Source organism: Cetorhinus maximus, chromosome 18 (assembly GCF_964194155.1).
Source record: "Cetorhinus maximus chromosome 18, sCetMax3.hap1.1, whole genome shotgun sequence".
Taxonomy (NCBI): Eukaryota; Metazoa; Chordata; class Chondrichthyes; order Lamniformes; family Cetorhinidae; genus Cetorhinus; species Cetorhinus maximus.
The window spans coordinates 79,014,165-79,034,401 of record NC_135896.1 but is presented as its reverse complement, the minus strand read 5'-3'; the positions used below and the strand labels follow the sequence as shown (position 1 = coordinate 79,034,401).

General features: G+C 42.4%; 2 protein-coding genes across 4 annotated transcripts in view; one reads left to right on the top strand and one right to left on the bottom strand.

Moving 5' to 3' along the window:
• Window positions 1-20,237, bottom strand: part of dnajc17 (DnaJ (Hsp40) homolog, subfamily C, member 17) — a 209,390-nt gene that overhangs the window by 52,187 nt on the left and 136,966 nt on the right. The window lies entirely within an intron of this gene.
• On the top strand, window positions 1,853-14,591 carry LOC144693290 (cdc42 effector protein 2-like). Its single transcript, XM_078563039.1, has 2 exons — window positions 1,853-1,985; window positions 13,661-14,591. The coding sequence occupies exon 2, from the start codon at window positions 13,780-13,782 to the stop codon at window positions 14,365-14,367; it is 588 nt and encodes a 195-aa protein (XP_078419165.1). The 5' UTR covers window positions 1,853-1,985; window positions 13,661-13,779; the 3' UTR covers window positions 14,368-14,591.

Here is a 20,237-nt window from a genome sequence, read left to right as displayed (position 1 = left end):
GTAGACTAAATTGAGGGAAGTGCAAGTGAAATGCTGCTTCACTTGAAAGGAGTGTTTGGGCCCTTGGATGGTGAGGAGAGGGGAAGTAAAGGGGCAGGTGTTGCACCTTCTGCGGTTGCATGGGAAGGTGCTGTGGGAGGAGGTTGAGGTGTAGGGGATGATGAAGGAGTGGACCAGGGTGTCCCGGAGGGAACGATCCCTGCGGAATGCTGCCGGGGGGGTGAAGGGAAGATGTTTTTGGTGGTGCCATCATGCTGGAGTTGACGGAAATGGCGGAGGATGATCCTTTGAATGCGGAGGCTGATCCTTTGAATGTGGAGGCTGGTGGGGTGATAAGTGAGGACAAGGGGGACCCTATCATGTTTCTGATATCACCCTATCACCCTACCAGCCTCTGCATTCAAAGGATCATCCTCCGCCATTTCCATCAACTCCAGCATGATGCCACCACCAAACACATCTTCCCTTCACCTGCCCTGGCGGCATTCCGCAGGGATCGTTCCCTCCGGGACACCCTGGTCCACTCCTCCATCACCCCCTACACCTCAACCCCCTCCCACGGCACCTTCCCATGCAACCGCAGAAGGTGCAACACCTGCCCCTTTACTTCCCCTCTCCTCACCATCCAAGGGCCAAACACTCCTTTCAAGTGAAACAGCATTTCACTTGCATTTCCCTCAATTTAGTCTACAGCATTTGTTGCTCCCAATGTGGTTTCCTCTACACTGGAGAGACCAAACGCAGACTGGGTGACCGCTTTGCAGAACACCTTCGGTCTGTCCGCAAGCATTACCCAGACCTCCCTGTTGCTGGCCATTTCAACACTCCACCCTGCTCTCATGCCCACATGTCCGTTCTTGGTCTGCTGCATTGTTCCAGTGAAGCTCAACGCAAACTGGAGGAACAGCACCTCATCTTTCGACTCGGCACTTTACAGCCTTCCGGACTGAATATTGAGTTCAACAATTTTAGATCATGAACTCTTTCCTCCATCCTCACCCCCTTTTTTTGTCAATAATTTATATAGATTTTTCTTTTCCCACCTATTTCCATTATTTTTAAATGTTTTTCCATCCATTGTTTTATCTCTACCTTTCAGCCTTTTTAGATTCCTTCACCCCACCCCACCCCCACTAGGGCTATCTTTACCTTGCTTGTCCTGCTTTCTACCCTTAGTTAGCACATTCTTTAGATAATATCACCACCTTCAACACCTCTTTGTCCTTTTGTCTGTGACATCTTTTGGTTATCTCCACCTATCACTGGCCCTCTATCCAGCTCTACTTGTCCCACCCCCCCTTAAACCAGCTTATATTCCACCTCTCTTCTATTTTTACTTAGTTCTGTTGAAGGGTCATTCGGACTCGAAACGTTAACTGTGTCCCTCTCCGCAGATGCTGCCAGACCTGCTGAGTTTTTCCAGGTATTTTTGCTTTTGTTCCGCTGTGGACACTACCTGAGTTTTATAACTACACTGCTGTGGGCACTGCAGCAAATTTACTTTCACATAAAGGTCCTCTGTTCCTAAAGAATAGCATACTTCTTTCTCAGTGAAGTCCATCCAGCAAAGTGTACATGACTGGACCTTAGCAGTGTTAAAAGTTTGGGTCGTTGACTGAACTATTCCAATCAGCTGTGGGTGGATCAGATGTGATTCACAGGTCTCTGTGCAACTTCCTGATTAGATACACAGTCAAGTGTAAAACCTGTTCTCACTATACTGGTTTGCCTGCTTTATGTCACTTCAGGAGCTAAGCAATGATTGACTTTGATTCGCCACAATATAATTGAGCAACATCCACTCAACAGAACTATAAGAAGGAGCTCTGGAGTTGTAGCTATAGTCGGAGAAAAGGAGAGTCAGGAAATTACAGCAAGAGTGTGTTTAGGACACCAAAGCAGTGTGATTTGGGAGCAGTGAGCTTAAAATAGCAGCACCATTCACCTTGACACAACACACCAGACACAGACAACGCGGAAAGCAGGTTAGTGACTTTACAAATTTTAACACATTTCCATTTGGTCTGAAAGCATTTTGTTGGCACAGTTCAGTCTTTATCCTTAATATTACAGTACGAAGTCACAGTGACATCCTCACAGGCATGAATTTTTCAACACTCAGAGCTGGCTCAGGTCTGTTTCTTGAAACCAATAAATCCAAACAGCTTCACTTACACCCAAAATGCTCGACTCCACATACCTGGACACTGGAAACAGTCACAGGCCAGCGATGTAGCTGAGATTTCAATTAATGGTGGGTGGGTGAAAATTTCACGAAATATGAACAATGAATGAAGGCCGGCAGCATTATTTTTGTGCCTGTAGACCATTCGGCATAGCACTAGAGTGAAGTTCTGCTGGTGGTAAAGGTGGGAACAATCCAGAAGAAGAATTAGGAGCACCACACAATAATCCCAACCCTCAGTACTATTTTTTTTACTTTTAAGCCCGGTAGCTGACGACTTAGAACAATTTAGTGATCTCATCTGCAATTGTCAATTGCATTTGCAATTCAGCATCTAAAATCCGTGAGGAGAAGTAATTGCTCGCATGGAAGTCAAATACTACAAATACTGGATAATGCCAATATAACATTTATATAATGCATTTAACATGGGAAAACATCCCAAGATATTTCACAGGCGTGTAAACAGACAGAAATTAGCATCAAGCCAAAAAGGAGCTATTAGAATAGATGACAAAAAACTTGGTTAAATAGGCATGTTTTACAGGGAGTCATGAAGGAGGAGAGAGCGAGTGAACATGAGGTATAGGATGAATTCCATTTCTTGGGCCTACGTGGCTGAAGACACAGCTACAAATGTTGGGGTGCAGAGATCAGAGAAAGTAGTAAGATTACAGAGGTAGGAAGGGGCAAGGTCATGGAGGAATTTCAACACATGAATGAGAATTTTAAAGTTTAGATGTTGCCAGACCAAGTCAATGTAGATCAGTGAGCATAGGTGAACTTTAGGGTGCCAATTTTTACAGGCAGCAGAGTTTTAGATGAGTTCAAGTTTTCAGAAGTTGCAAAGTGGGAGGCTGACAGGAGAGCATTGGAATAGTTTAGGTAACAGATGCATGGATGAGGCTTCAGCAGCAACTGGGCTCAGGCAGGGGCAGAGATATTTGATTGGAGGAAATTGTGGCTCATCCAGCACTGGATGTCAGACAAGCAGCATGACAAACTAGAGGTAGTCAAAGGCATGAGAGAGCTGGTGGCGTAGTAGAACTGGGTGACGTCAGCATACATGTGGAATCTGATGATTTTGGATGATGTCACTGAAGGGGGCAGAGCATGTGATGAAAAATAGGAGGGGGCCAAGGACATATCCGTGGTGATCGCCAAAGGTAACGGCCCCTCTGAGCGAAATATAGTGCCAACCAGTGCTGAAATGCAGACAGATTTATGCTGTGGCTCATTTCCATTAGAAACGCATGGCCATGGTGACATCCTTGCAGATGTGAGGCTGTTCAGATACATTTACTGTAGGTCCTGACCGGATTATTCTAAATTATTTGCTGACCTACCATGACAAATCACCCGAGAAGTCAAGTCCAGATGTGTTTTTCAGGTCAAGTGAAGCTGGGGGGGTAAATAAATGACCAGGGATATAATTCAGTCCCCAATTTTCAAATGATACATTCTGTCCTTATTTTTGGATTTATAAATTCCAATGTCCAAATCCGGGGGGGTTGGTGGGGGTTGGGAAGCTCAGTTGGCTAGATGGCTAACGTGTGGTTCAAAATAACGCCAACTACATTCTGGCTGGAGTAGACTTGGGACCTCCCTCCTCGCCCTGCAGAAAACCATGCCTGACAAAAACTGCAAGAAAACAGCTCAGGATGAAGCATCAGCAGGCAATGAGCCAAGGACCTGCATTTAGGCAGAGCACACATGAATGAATGAATGGATAGCCATATCTATAACGGAGGCTGCCTATGATCATTTTCAGGATGTAATGGAATACTCATTACTGGGAGGATGGGTACACCGAGAAACTCAACACCATCTAGGACCATCAGATGTGTTGACTTCATTAGGGATGCTACCAGTAAAAAAAAACTTGCATTTATGGAGGATATTTCATGATTTCAGGACATCAGAAAGTGTTTTACAGCCAAGTACTTTTGAAGGATAGTCACTATTGCAATGCAGGAAACGTGGTAATCAATTTATGTGCAGCAAGCTCCCACAAACAGCAATGTAATAAATAGCAAATAATCAGTTTTAGTGATGTTGATTGAGGTATAAATATTGGCCATAATACCAGGTATAATTCCCCCGCTTTTTGAAATAGTGCCATTAGGATCTGTTACATCCACTTTGGAGAGCACTATGGTTTGAAGTCTTGTCCGAAAGGCAGCTCCTCCGACAGTCCAGCACTTCCTCAGTACTGCATTGGAGTGTCAACCTAGATTTTTGCTAGAGTCCCTGATGTGTGATTTGAACCCACAATCTGTTGACTCAAGAGCTGAGAGTGCCACCAACTGAGCCACAGCTCCTGTACTTGATACCTATCCCCTTCGCTCCCAAATGCACTGTGGCTGGACTATGCACAATCTACAGGATACAGTGCAGCAACTCAAAGATTACTTTAAAAGAAATTCCCTCTGTGACCTCTACCATGTGCAAGAACAAGAGCAGCACCAGTCATGGGAACGCCAACACCTCCAAGGCACACACCATGCTGACTAGGATATATAATGTAATTCATCCACTAGCACCAGGGTCAATATCTGCCAGCATCGCTCGCATCTTAAGAACAAACAAGAATCCTGCATTTGCACCCTCTAAGTAGTGCTGTGGTGCCTCCAATTTGTTGAGGGTGCAATTACAGTGTGACAAGTACGCAATTACAGTGTGATAAGTTTATGTAGGCAGTTCCCAATATAAAGGTGTACATAGGAATTTATAAAAGAAAAAATTAACAGGTGTTTTTAAAAATATATTATGGATATATTCTAGTAATTACATACACACACACATACATTGACTAAACTGTGCTTGTTTTCTTGGTCTCTACTCTTCTGTTTCTTCATTTTCTCTCTCAGACTTTTTTTTAAAATGAGTGACACAGCATGGTAAGGTTGCTTTGGATAAAGGAGTTGGCGACAGCTAAGCAAAGATACTATCCATCTCTTGCTCTACATCTCTATCAATCTTCACAAGGTTGTTATACAATATACAATAACTAGACTTTTGTATACATGTTCACACATGTTACACTGAGGTCAGAAAGCACAGGATTGATGGGTAAGTGGCATAGGAAAGGGGCAGCAGAGTATTGGATGAGCTCAAGTTTATGAAAGATGGGCAATGGTAGTCTTTGGAATAGATTTTCAGCAGTTACTGGGCTGAAATAAGGAAGAGATGGGACGATGAAGAGGATATGAAGTCAGAAATTGAGATTATCAAAGAAAATGCCAAGTCTGGGAATAGTCTGGGTGAGCCTGAGACAGTGGGCGGGGGAAAGAATGGAATCGGCAGCTAGGAAAACACACTTGTTACACAGTTAGCTCATGTTACTTAATCATACAGTCAACGCAGGTTACTGAATCACACAGCACATCTTACATAAATAGTCAGTGCATGGCACTTTAAAATAGTCAGCACTTTGGCAATGCACTGGCTGGTTTGATGTAATGTGCATTTTGATTACAGAATATGAATTATATGAGGAACTGGGGTGGTGGAGTCTGTTAGTCACTGGCCTTTCACCTATGGTTCCTGGAATAATTATCCTAGAGTGATTGGATGAAAGTCTCATTTGCGTAATCCATCTGAGGAGACCATGTGAACTAAGTTTTGCCTGTCGGTTATGTAGTAGTTGCGGGCAATTCAAGTAGCACCAATTGGATGATTGGTGTGGGAAATGAAAAAAAAAGTGCAGTAGCATATATCTTTCTGGGACTGTGGCTGTAAAGCTTTACTCAGCATCTAGCTGTACTGTATCTGACTTAGGGGCTGCTTGAAGGGAGGGTGCTTTATGCTATAACTAAGCTGATTTTGACAATATAGAGTAGAAGGAACTTTACATTTAACATCTGATCTGGGACTGCTTGATGAGGGATCAGCTTTTCTCTGAATCTAACCCTTGCTGTACCTGCCCTGAGAATCTTTGATGGAACAATGTAACAGGAATTTTACTCTGCCTTGTGTTTCTTCCTAGGGTGCAACCATGACATTAAATCCACAAATGCACCCAATGTTGCACCCACTTTGTTGTTATCAAGTTCATCGGCATACACTCAAACTCAAAATGGGCAGAAATCAGCATAAACAATTGGGGCTGAAGGAAACACCAAACCCAGACCATATATTGTTCTTCTTTAAGTATGAAAACTTAAATTTTAAATTCATTTTATTACCATTCATGCATCTCAGAAACAGCATAAGAACCTACAATCCTGAAGCTTTTCAAGTTTTAATGTGATTTATACTTTTCCATAAAAATCCATCCAAGAAACAAACATGGAGGTCTCAGTCAGCATAAATCTTTAAACAACGCTCAAAACTTGCAATTTAAAGAATAGAAAAAATACTCATTCCTGCCGCACCTGAAAAGTCGGTCACAGCCTTGAAAGGCCTCCCCCTGAACAATTGGATATATGTGCATTTGAGAATGGAGGTGTTACCAGTTTTGTGGTTTGATATTTGGACACAAAAGATTGAGGAGACTTGTGCGTAATGTAGTTAGATGTGTAAGTCACTTAGGCCCAAAATTACCTGTAATTCTTTTATGCCACATAATTGGTTTGTGCCCAAATTACAAGCCTCTTTGGGTACAATACCCAGGTCTCTATCTAACCTTTATTCTTCCTGCCTTCCGAGTGTTTCAGTTATGCTTCATCATTGCGTATCTTGCAAATCTTGCACCAGTCCCCCTGTATTTAAAGCCTGTGGGTGATGGGTGGGGGGTGGTGGGGTGTAGGACATCTGATGTTTCATTTCTGGAGTTGCAACTACCTGCTCGAATCTTCCTTAGGAAAATGGGAACTTCTTCAGCACATTTTACCCATATCAGTACTCACCACACAATACAGGACCAGATATATAATGTATTAGATGATAGGACCTGCCAGATTGTAAAGGCAAATCACGTAAAGATTAGAGAAATAAGCATTGCTAAGAAGCCCCAGTGTCTATGAACTGAGTGGAGACTGGACAATGTGACTGCAACTCCCCCAGCCCACTGAATCTCAAATGTGTTGATGTGGGGCATGCTCAGCTGAGGTCAGGAGTTCGCCACATAAAGTGAGAGTAAAAACAAAACAAGTCTTGGCCACAACTTCTTTCTAGTCTCAAAGGGGTTATAGGTGGATGCCTAACAGTGAGCTTACTCAGGCTTTATGCAGGGATTAGAGGGAGGAGGGAGGATAAATGGGGCAAAAGACACAAGTATAAAAAAAGGACACAGCTGCTCTCGCCCAATAGGCCCCAGGTACAGGGCCACTTAAAATGGAACACTCACCAACTTGTATTCTTTCACATCATTTGTGTTCTGGAGAGAGGAGCAGAGGGACAGTTTGGATTTCCTGAGGCAGCTTTTCTCTGACCTCATGACTGTTCAGGATAGATGATGATTCCCAAACAGCTGAGTAGCAATTAAAGCACGCTCCGCAGCACCAGCACTGCACAGCTTCAATTCGAGGTGTCAGCACCAGCTTCAGTGCAGACTAGCTTTAGCATCTGCTCCTTTGTAAGTACTAAGTACCACCCAGCAGCTAGTTGGGTGCCTGGAGTGTGTGGTTCTGGATTTATTGACTTTTGCATGTTAGTTAGTATGGCTATTTTCATTCCTTGAATTGTTGGAAATATTCTACACAGTTTTGAGAAAATGTTGGCACAGAATGTCCTGTGGTATTTGAAAGTTTGTATTTTTTTTATTGTCGTCCTTCAGTGTGAATGATGTGCTGCGGGGGTGGGGTAGTACTTCTTTATCTGAAAGACAGTGTTGTTACAGTATTGATCTTTCAGTGTTACATTGAAGAAGGGGTAAGGTTTTATGGTCTGGCTATGTCAAAATAGGTTTAGTTTTCTCGGCCCATTCTTTATTCTTTTCAGTGTTGCAAGTCGTCTTGTATCTCAGGCACCTGCTGGGGTGGGCTGGAGGGATTCGCAGTGACTTAAATTACAATCAATTATCTGCAAATGAGCCCAAACAATAAACAAAATGGTAAGAGGCTAAAAACCGATATTCAAAATTCACAGCCCTGGTTTGGTCAAATCCAACCATTCCCACCAACACAGGCGTGGTGATAGAAATGTCGGTATCAGCCTGAATATCATTCAGTGCATCATTCTACCCTGGGTCAGTGCACACTGTAGCTCATCTGGTGCTACTGGTTTTCTATGTTTAGCTGGTCAATATATTTAAAAGGAAGCTCGATAAACACTTGAGGGAGAAAAGATCAGAAGGTTATGCTGTTAGGGTGAATTGAAGAGGGGTGGGAGGAGTCTTGTTTGCAGCACAAACATTAGCATGGATGGCAAAAGCAAAATACTACGGATGCTGGAAATCTGAAATAAAAACAGAAACCGCTGGAAAATCTCACCAGGTCTGGCAGCATCTGTGGAGGGAGGAACAGTTAACGTTTTGAGTCCGTCTGACTCTTTTTCAGAGCTCAGAAGAAGAGTCATAAGGACTTGGAATGTTAACTCTGTTAAGACCCGCTGAATTTTCCCAGCATTTTCTGTTTTTATATCAGCATGGATGGGCTGAGCCAAATGGCTTGTTTTTGTGCTTTACAGTCAATGTAGTCCTATGTTGTCATCACCTTGACTGAAATCGTGGCTCCACTGGTTGACTCCCACGTCTGGATGAGCTCTGTAAAAGAAACCAGCTCTGTCTGAAGGTGAAAGGCTGCCAGTAAGCACAGGCCACGGAATATGAGTCACACATTCCTCCCAACCCTGACGTCTAAGCACCATTTCCTGCCCCTCTGTTGCTCGATTGTAACATCACTCCAGGGACAGTCCATCCAAAGTGACGACAAACTCAACAACACAAGCCATGTCATATCCTGAGGGAACCAACTGCCTGACTTCCTACACCTGGTGGTAGACTTTAAACATGATAGTGATAAAAGGCAACACAGTCTCACAAGCACACTGCCTGTGACAGCCTCATTAATATCAGCTACATGCAAACACACTTGTCTGAAATAGTCATCCATGATTAGGACTAACTGCATGACACTGCAGAAAATGCCAGAAATTTGCAGGTCAGGCTGCATCAGAGAGGAGGAGCTGGGTTAAGATGTCAGATGAGACCCTCCATTTGACACCCAAAACGCTTTTCCCTTGCAGATGCCGAATGACCTGCTGTTCATTTTGTACCTTCATTTCAGATTCCCAGCATTCACAGTTTTTTTATATAGCAGCTACTTCAGAATATAAATCATTTTTGGAGAACAGCAAAGTTAAGGTAAATAATGGACTTGAATTTTCTAGTTACCAGCTACAGGTTCTTTCCACATCAGAGAAGTTACAATGTTAATGCCACTGATTTTCCATAATCATCAGACACTAATAGCATGCACTGTACTGCCCAACAGAAGTCAGCAACTGTGGACACAAAAGCACACAAACCCAAACACAATGAAAGCAGCATACATGTTATAAAGAACAGATACCAGAGAGCCACTACAAACCTTAAAATTTAACCTCAGGAATCAGAGAGCAATGATTTAAACATGCCCTCTGAGCCTGTTTATTAGATTTAAAGTGTAAGAAAGAAATTTGTATTTATATAGCACTTCTGGCATCTTCATGAAGTGTCAAAGTGCTTAACAATCAATGAAGTGCTTTTGAAGTGCAGGGAGACAATTTGCACACAGAAAGATCCCCCAATCTGCAATGCCAACTACTTGCATTTCTATGCCTCTTCTAAATAGGGAAAATGTCCTGAGGCACTTCTCAGAAGAGTAACCGGGCAAAAAAAAAAAACAATTGCTGGTGAAAGGAGGAAATCTTAGAAGGCAAGGCTTAAAGCTTGGTCAAACAGGCACGTTTTAAGGAAGGTCTTAAAAAGCAGAGAGGGACTCTGAGAGGTTTAGAGAGGGGATTCTAGCATGTGGGGCCTAGATAGCTGAAAGCATAGCTGCAAGTGTTGGGACAAATAGATTGAGGGATGTGTAAGGTGTCAGAGTTGGAGGAAATAATAGAGATGGGGAGGGGTGAGATCATGGAGGGACTTGAAAATGAGGATGAGAAATTAAAACTGGAGGCACTGGGAGCCTGGGAGTCTATGCATGTCAGTGAGAAGGATGATAATGGGAGTCTGTGTGGCTAGGATGCAACAGTGCAGGCTTGGATCAGCTGAAGTTTATGGAGGGTGGAAGATAGAAGACTGGCCAGGAAGAGATTGAAGTAGTCTGGTTTGGAATTGACAAAAGCATGGACGCAAGTTTCAGTAGCGAATGGGCTAAGGCTGAGGCTGGCAGTATTACGGGGGTGGAAATAGGTGGTCGTAACAGAGAAGATATTGCGTTGGAAGCTCAGCTCAGTGTCGAGTACAGCAGCCTGAGACAACAGAAAAGGAAGAGAATAGAATTGGTGGCAGGGGAATGGTGTTTAATGGGGTGAGGGTAATGGAGAGGGGCTGGGAAGGGGGTTCAAAGGGAAAGGCTTCGTTCCTCCCATTGTTTAACAATGAGATAAATTATAATAACTCACTTCTAAGTATCTGCATCCCAATTAAATTTATACCTGTAATTCACTCATGTATCATTAATTCCCAGGTGTTTATTTCTGGATATCACACCGTAGGAAGGACAGTGAGGCTTTAGAGTAGGTACAGAAGAAATTTCCTAGAATAGTACCAGTTATGTGGAGAAATTGGAGAAGCTGGGGTTGTTCTTCTTAGAGCAGAGAAGGTCGAGAGAAAATTTGATAGAGGTGTTAAAAAATTATAAATCGTTTTGGTGGTGTAAGGAAGGAAAACTTGCTTCCAGTCACAGAAGGATCTGTAACCCGTGGAGACAGACTTAAGGTGTTTGTGTTGCTTTCGGTTCTTTTGCCAATGAGTCGTTGATAATCTGGAAGGTATTGCCTGAAGAATGGTGGAACCAGATTCAATAGTAGTTTTGTAAATGTTGCTATTCAGTACTTATCCAATTCCCTTTTCAAAGCTATGTGGAAAGAGCCTGGGAATGGGACTAATTGGATAGTGTTACCAAAGAGTCGGTACTGGTATGATGGGCCAAATGGCCCCCTTCTGTGCTGTATGATATATAGAACACATTTGATCTTTGATCAGATTCATACCTGTATCTCATTTTTGGGGCTTTGCTATTCTCTGTAGCTGCAGAGTACACCTTCCTGTCCTGGAGTATAATTCTGGTTTCATGGATGAATGAACAGTTTGATTTGATGTCCCAAACAGCCTTTGATTTCATTTAATTTTATCTGGCAACAAACATCATCAGTATGGAGAGCTACTTACAGTTCTCCTGTGTAACTGCCTCATTCCAGCTGAAAAATTTAGTGGTGCGCAACATTAAAACTGCTACAGGTTTGGGACTGGCATCTGGAGCAAGTCTATAAGAGTTATACTCAGTACTAGAGCCAAGGGAATATTTTCTATCCCAGTTGTAGAGAAATGGTAGGACCCTGAGAAGTACTGAGGATCAGAGAGACCTAGGTGTGCATGTCCACCTGTCCCTTAAGGTAGCAGGACAGGTAGATGTGGTGGTTAAGAAGGCATATGGGATACTTGCCTTTTTTAGCCGAGGCACAGAATATAAGAGCAGGGAGGTTATGTTGGAACTGTATAAAATGCTGGTTAGGCTACAGCTAGAGTATCGCGTGTAGTTCCGGAATCTGCATTATAGGAAGGATGTGATTGCACCAGAGAGAGTGCAGAGGAGGTTTACCAGGTTGTTGCCTGGGCTGGAGTGTTTTAGTTGTGAGGAGAGGTTGGATAGACTGGGGTTATTTTCCCTGGAGCAGAGGAGATTGAGGGAGGACATGATTGAGGTGTATAAAATTATAAGGGGCATAGATAAGGTAGACAGGAAGGAACTTTTCCCCTTGGTGGAGGGATCAACAACCAGGGGACATAGACTTAAGGTAAGGGGCAGGAGGTTTAGAGGGGATGTGAGGAAGAATTTTTTCACCCAGAGGGTGGTGGGAATCTGGAACTCACTGCCTGAAAGGGTGGTAGAGGCAGGAATCCTCATAACATTTAAGAAGTATTTGGATGTGCACTTGCGATGCCATGGCATACAAGGCTATGGGCCTAGTGCTGGGTAGTGCTGGAAAATAGGATTAGAATAGTTAGGTACTTGTTCGACCGGCGCAGACTCGATGGGCCAAAGGGCCCTTTTCTGTGCTGTAGACCTCTATGACTCTATAAACTGCTTTTGAATTTAATACTAATTAGAGTGGGGTGGGCAAGGAGAAAGAGAAAGGGGCTTTAGTGTTTGATCCTTGCATAGATTTAAATCCAGAATAATGAACTGTAGTCTGAATTGCTCTCATGAAAACTTAATTGGCAAGTGCACAGCCTTGATATGTGACTGAAACATACTGTTATGACCACAGCTGGTGTCAATTGCTGCACAAACCAAATCCTAGAGGGAAAATTGGCTTACAGGCCACAACTCTTTTTTTTGTATTCTGAAAACGAGAAGATGACATACCAATCTCAGCAGTAACACTTTTGGGATTTTTAAAAATTAAAAGTAAAAGTTTTATTAACAAGAATAAAAGAAAACTTAAGCACACAAGATTACAGTTGCACAATTAAGGTTAGTCTTACAAAAATTTCCCCTAAAAAACTCTCTACTTGGTCAAACCCACAAGTAAACACCTTCCAGGCAACGCTCCCTTATGGGTGCTTAAATATGAAAAATCCAGTGATATCACTCAAGGCAAACTGCTGTAGCTTCAATAAAGGTGTACCACATGACCTTTACCCTTTTCCACTTTATGGTATGGAATCCACTACAGAATAAAACTGTTTGCTGCAGTCCAAGACTTCTCAACAGCTCCAGCTATCTCCAGCTTAATAGCTATACAGCCATCTCTCCAGCTCAATAGCTAAAAAACCAGCTAGCCACAGTAATTCTAATATACTTCCCCCCCTTTTAACTCAGTCTCATTGTTCTCACACCCCTTTGAAACTCAAACCCTTCCAAATATAAGATCTTCCATGTTGTCATCTTGTCTTTGCTTTTGGATCAATAAAAATATAATATCTCCACTACTATTTACCTATGGACTCCTGCAAGATGCAAACATTTTCCTTGTTATCTCTGGTTCCCCTTTGAAATTCAAACAACCTCCCAACGTTTCTAAAAATGCAAATGTTAAATCTAACCTATTTACTTGCACCTCAAACTTAAAACCTTGAACCTTTTCATGTTTCGAGAGCCCCAGACAGACTGACTCCTATCAAAACTTTGCCCAGCTTAATTAAGTCTCACACACACACAAAGACACCCAGCCTTCTTTACAGAATAACACAATATTCCCCAAAATATTTCAAAAACCTTCCATTTTCACATGGCCAGTAAGGAGTTGGCACCTTTAGGAGAGGAGGGCAAAAATCTGCAGTGTCAGGCACATCTTGAGTTCAATTCATTTTGGATTAACCACTATCCCTTGTCATAATGAATCATGTATTTAAGAATTCTTTTTCCATTTCTACAGGACTAAGCCATCAGAAGCCAACTTGTCAACTCCACCAGGTTATTCAGCCTTTTCAAATTCCCTTCTACAGTAATTGAACCTTCTAAGCCTGCAGGAGAAAGCTGTAGGGCGATCAGAAAATGTCTGTTAAAACACCCATCTACCTCAAAACTGGGTCTCCAAAAAAGAGCAAGGTGAAACTGCGGGACGTCCTGACAGCAGACATGATCAGCCCCCCACTTGGAGATTTTCGCCACAGATCGCATATTGGCAAGAGTGGAGAGAGTGACACATTCGGTGACATGTCTTTCCTCCAGGGCCAACGTGACCTGCTGTCAACCTTGAGTACATCAAAAGAGTCAGACGGCAGGGCACCCCCAAAACCGCCTCGACTACACTTAGAAGTGTCTGATGATCCAGCTGCTGCAAGTGTCAATCTCATGCCAGTCACCAACAAAACTACGTATAATCAACCGCCAACTGCTCATTCAACTACCTTGCAGCACATCCCATCAGGGGCCTTACAGGATGTATTACCTTGCGACAGTCAGACAGTTGATGAAAACCAGCAACAAAATGAAGACTTTGAAGACCAACAGTGCCCAGCTGAGACAACGGTGTACGAGTCTCTGTTAGGTCCATCAGAATCTATGTTTTCATTTAAGGTGGATTTGGGACCTTCGATACTGGAAGATATCCTTAAAGTTATGGATAATCACAAATCCTAAGACTTCACACTAATTATATCATTAACTGCTAGACAATGGTGGTATATTACAAAGCCTTTATATATTGAACATGAGTGCCAACATGCCTTAGGCAAGCCAACGGCACCCTAACCACCTGGTCACCAAAGGCACGAAAAGTGGTTTATTAATGAGTATTTAGGCTGGAAAATTGTAACTAGACCTAGGGCAGTAACACAAATAAATGAAATATGTTTCGAAAGCCCCAGACAGACTGACTCCTATCAAAATCTTGCCCAGCTTAATTAAGTCTCACACACATACAAAGACACCCAGCCTTCTTTACAGAATAACACAATATTCCCCAAAATATTTCAAAAACCTTTCATTTTCACATGGCCAGTAAGGAGTTGGCACCTTCAGGAGAAGGGGGCAAAAATCTGCAGCATCAGGCACATTGTAACGCCAATTCTCAATTGGTCTCCAAAGAAATGGGCGAAGGAAGATCTTCTATCTCACAGGAATGAGTGATATACAGCTTGAGGCTCACAATGCTTTTAGAACTAGCAGAAACATTTTTAGTGCATTTTGATTCATCTCTGCTGCTCGTCTATTTCAAGTACCCACCTGTATGTTGGCAGCTAATTATTCCCAAATTTCTGGGAACTACCAAGAGGAAATGCAGAACAATAGACAGGGAAACTTCATCCTCCAATGTTCTCCTCCTTACACTTGAACCCTTTTGCTGATGGCATGGCCAAATAGAAACAGGAGTGGGTCATTCAGCCCTGTGAACCTTTTCCGCTATTGAATGAGATCACGACTGATCGGTAACTCCATTTACCAAACTTAATTCTCTAACCCTTAATATCATGCGTAACAAAAGTCTGTTAATTGTAGTTTTGAAATTTCGAATGGACCTACAGCTCCAAGCTTTCTTTCTGAGGTGGGAGGGGAGGAGGAGGGTGGGGGTTCCAGACTTTCACTACCCCCTGCATGAAGAAATGCTTCCTGACATCACCTTTCTCTGACATAGCTCTAATTTTACGGTTATGGTCCCTTTTTCTGACTCTCCCAGCAGATAGGGTGGGCAGAGAGAAACTATCAACTCATCTTCAACACCTCAATTAAATCACCATTTAGCCTTCTATACTCTCAAGTCCAGCCCATGCAGCCTGTCCCCATAACTTAACCCTTTTTGCCCCTTTTAAACTGGGCAGTGCATGTTTGTGGAGGAAAGTCACATTTTTCTATTTGCTGGAACTGTGCACTTGAGTAGCAACACATTATGTCAATACATCAACAATACTATTCCACCCTGTGAAAAAGAACTGATTTGCTTCCAGCATAACACTTCACAAACACAAACCTCCTTATTTTACATGATGATGCAAATTACACAGGAATGAGACGAATTCATTCATTCCTCAAGTCTTTTCTACTATTCAATTAGATCATGGCTAATCTGTATTTCATCTCCATTAACTCCCTGTAAGGCTGATCAGTAGCGTATCTCCATCTGCCTACCATTAGGCCATATTCCTTGACAATCTTACATTGATCTAAGTCTTGAAAATTTCAATTATCCAAGATCCACAACCTTTTGTGGGAGAGTGTTCAAGATTTCTACCAACCTTAATATGAACAGTTGTTTCCTGATCTCACTCCTGAATGGACTTGCTCTAATTTTAAGGCTGTACCCCTTTGTTCTGGGTTAGGAATTTATGAATTGCTGAACTAAAAAGACCAAGGTCCATTTAGTTTGCTTTTTATCATCTTGATAGTCACATGACAATGGAGTTGTTGACCTGACTAATCAATTAGTTTGCAACAGACCCAGACATGAGGTTAGGAAAACTTGCTGGTGGTGGAAAGTTTTTGGAACTATAGGTCAATATACCTGTTGTTCAGTTGTCATGCCTCAAATTACTTGTATCCCAAAATTTATTTTCTGAAAATCCAGCTATTCTAACTGCTTGCACCATCTCCCTTAGAAACTCATTACAAAGATTGACCGTTAGCTCATTAAATTCAAATTAGTTATAAATTTACTCCTTTCAAGTGCAGATCCTTCTTCTGGTTCTAGACAAGATGGAACAACTGGTCACATTCTGCATTTATCTAGACTCTTTAGAATCCTAAAAACAGTAATCATATCCCCTCTTAATCTTCCACTGAGAATATAGCCTTCTTACGCAATCCAATTTCTCCAACCCTTCAATCATTCTGGTTTCTCTTTTCTGTAGGCTTTCAATAGCTGCAATATCCCATCCTGAGCGGTCTTAGTCTTTCCTGGATTTTTTTGTCCCTGTATGAAGCACATTGCATTTCCCATTGAATTTAATCTGGCACCTGCTTGCCTAATTTTCCAAGTATATTCACACCCTCCTGTAGTTTATCCTATTCAGCTTTGATATCTACCACCTTTATATCAGTTTTGTATAATCTGCAAGTTAATCATTGTGCTTGTGACTCCTAGCTCTGGATCATTTTTGGGTATTAAAGAAAAGAGGCCGCAAAACAGATCCCTTTGGGATTTCACCATCAGAAGAAATAGCTGATCTGTATTTACACTTTTGAATACTTTTATCATTTTAAACCTAAATTAACTTGTAAAGGGGAGACTCGATATCAGGGTGATTTGTAGGCATACACTCACGCTTGTAACAGAGTTCATTTTTCGATACAAGGCTATGGGAAAAGAACAGAGAAGCGGGACTAGTTGGATAACTCAGTCAGAGAGCCGGCTCTGGCATGTTGGACTGAATGGCCTCCCTCCGTGCTATAAGACTCTATGATTATGAGATCATGAGAAACAGAAGCAGGAGTAGGCCATTGGGCCTTTGAGCCTGCTCCGCCATTCAATAAGATCATGGCTGATCTGATTGTGGCCTTAACTCCACTTTCCTGCCTGACCCCATAACCACAGACTCCCTTGTAGGTCAATAAATTTAACTTAGCCTCAAATATATCCATTGACCCAGCCTCCACTGCTTTCTGGGGAAGAGAATTCCAAACACTAATGACCCTTAGAGAAGAAATTTCTCTTCATCTCCACCTTGAATAAGAGACCTCTTTTTTTAAACTGTGCCCCCACAGTCCTAGATTCCTCCACAAGAGGCAACATCCTCTCTGCATCTAGCCTATCAAGCCCCCTCAGAATCTTATATGTTTCAATAAGATCATCTCTCATTCTTCTAAATGGGTATAGGCCCGACCTGCTCGTCCTTTCCTCATAAGACAACCCCTCCATCCCATGAATTGGTCGAGTGAACTTTCTCTGAACCACCTTCCAATGCAACTATGTCCCTCCTTAAATAAGGAGGCCAAAACTGTACACAGCACTCGAGGTGTGGTCTCACCAATGTCCACTGCAGTCATAGTAAACTTCCCTACTTTTATATTCCATCCCCCTTGCAATAAAGGGCAAAATTCCATTTGCCTTCCTCATTCCTTGTTCTACCTGCATGCTAACATTTTACGATTCATGTTCAAGAACCCCCAGACTCCTCTATACTGCAGCATTCTGCAAACTCTTTCCCTCCTTTTAAATAATATTCTGCTTTTCTATTCTTCCTGCCAAAATAGACAACCTCACATTTTCCCATATTATACTCCATCAAGTTTTTTTTTTGCCCATTGACTTAACCCATCTACACCCCTTTGCAGACTCGTCGTGTCCTCCTCACAACTTGCTTTCCTACCCATCTTTGTATCATCTTGGCCATCCCAAAAAGTGCTTTATTTGTAAAATTTATTAAAGTACATGAGATGACCAAAGTTGATGTTACATGAAGTTCAAAACAAATCAGTTACTCACTATATTTACAGTGATAGTTAATATTTACAATGTTGATTACATGTCAAACATATAAACCAAAGAGGATATTCAGTTTCCAGCCCCTCAGTGTACTATGGCTGAAGGGCCTTAAACAGTGGTCTTTCCCAATTGTACCTTTAAGGTGGTTGCCCCAAGCTTGAAAGCATCCCATAGCACATAGTCTGGACCTTGGAATGTGCCAGTCTGCAACACTGTCATGGACAATTCTTTACATTGGAAGACCAACAAGTTTCGGGCAGATGAAAGAATATCTTTCATCGAGTTGTTAATCCTCCAGCCTTAGGTGAAGTTTATCTCAGTGTGCATCCCTGGGAACAGCTTGTAGAGTACAGAGTCCTGTGTTATGGAATTGCTTGGGATGAACATCAACAAAAAGCACTTAATTTCTTTCCAGACCTTTGTTGCAAAGGCACATTCAAGATGGACTGGATGACAGTCTCTTCCCAACCATGGCACCCCTCAAATGTTCAAAAAGACAAACAGGACAGCATAAACAGTTTCCTCTATCTCATACATTTGGTGTGTTAAGGTTAGTGTCAATTCACAATGAGACAGGCCGCATGGGAATATCGGCTTCCTCTGGGCTCATGGAACAAAACCTTATTGCAATTTGGAAATATTTATTTCTCTTCTGTTTGAAATAGAGTATAAGTTACATTTTAATGCAAGATCACTACTTTGATGAAAGGCACTTTGGTTGTATACGGCACCATCTGTTTTCAGACACTATACTAATTTCCATGAAGTTACAATTAAATACAATTGCTTTCATAGATATAACTGCAGTGTGTGTGTAACTTACCAAGTTTAGTTCTTTTTTATGCTTGTGGCTAGATTTCTGGGAGCTGCCTCTCAGTAAGATAATCAAAGACCAGTAGTCTATTACAGTTATAACAGTGCTGGACCATCCCACTATGGTGCTGTCATTGTAATAAAAATAATTTTCCAGAGACTTACAATGTATATGAATGATTTAGATGAGGGAACTAAATGTAATATCTCCAAAATTTGCAGATGAGCAAAGCTGGGTGGGAGGGTGAGCTGTGAGGAGGCTGCAGAGATGCTTCAGGGTGATTTGGGCAAACTGAGTGAGTGGGAAAATGCATGGCAGATGCAGTATAATGTGCATAAATGTGAGGTTATCCACTTTGGTAGCAAAAACAGGAAGGCAGTTTATTATCTGAATGGCTATAAATTGAAAGAGGGGAATGTGCAACGAGACCTGGGTGTCCTCGTACACCAGTCGCTGAAGGTAAGCGTGCAGGTGCAGCAGGCGGTAAAGAAGGCAAATAGTACGTTGGCCTTCATAGCCAGAGGATTCGAGTACAGGAGCAGGGATGTCTTGCTGCAATTATACAGGGCCTTGGTGAGACCACACCTGGAATATTGTGTGCAGTTTTGGTCTCCTTATCTGAGGAAGGATGTTCTTGCTATAGAGGGAGTGCAGCGAAGGTTTACCAGACTGATTCCTGGGATGGCTGGACTGACATATGAGGAGAGATTGAGTCGGTTACGATTATATTCACTGGAGTTCAGAAAAATGAGGGGGGATCTCATAGAAACCTATAAAATTCTAACAGGACTAGATAGGGTAGGTGCTGGAAGGATGTTCCCGATGGTGGGGGAGTCCAGAACCAGGGGTCACAGTCTGAGGATACAGGTTAGACCATTTAGGACTGGGATGAGGAGAAATTTCTTCACCCAGAGAGTGATGAGCCTGTGGAATTCGCTACCACAGAAAGTAGTTGAGACCAAAACATTGTATGTTTTCAAGAAAGAGTTAGATATAGCTCTTGGGGCGAAAGGGATCAAAGGATATGGGGAGAAAGCGGGAGCAGGCTATTGAGTTGGATGATCAGCCATGATCATAATGAATGGCAGAGCAGGCTCGAAGGGCCGAATGGCCTACTCCTGCTCCTATTTTCTATGTTATGTCTGAGATGTTTCTCTTCTTAGTGAGCTACCTTGTGGTGTTTGGCTATTCGTAATAAAAAGCCCTGCTTTCAGAAATGAACTCGGGTGCCAACATTTACCTTATGCCTGTGCTGGCCATCTATTTACTTACAGGGGG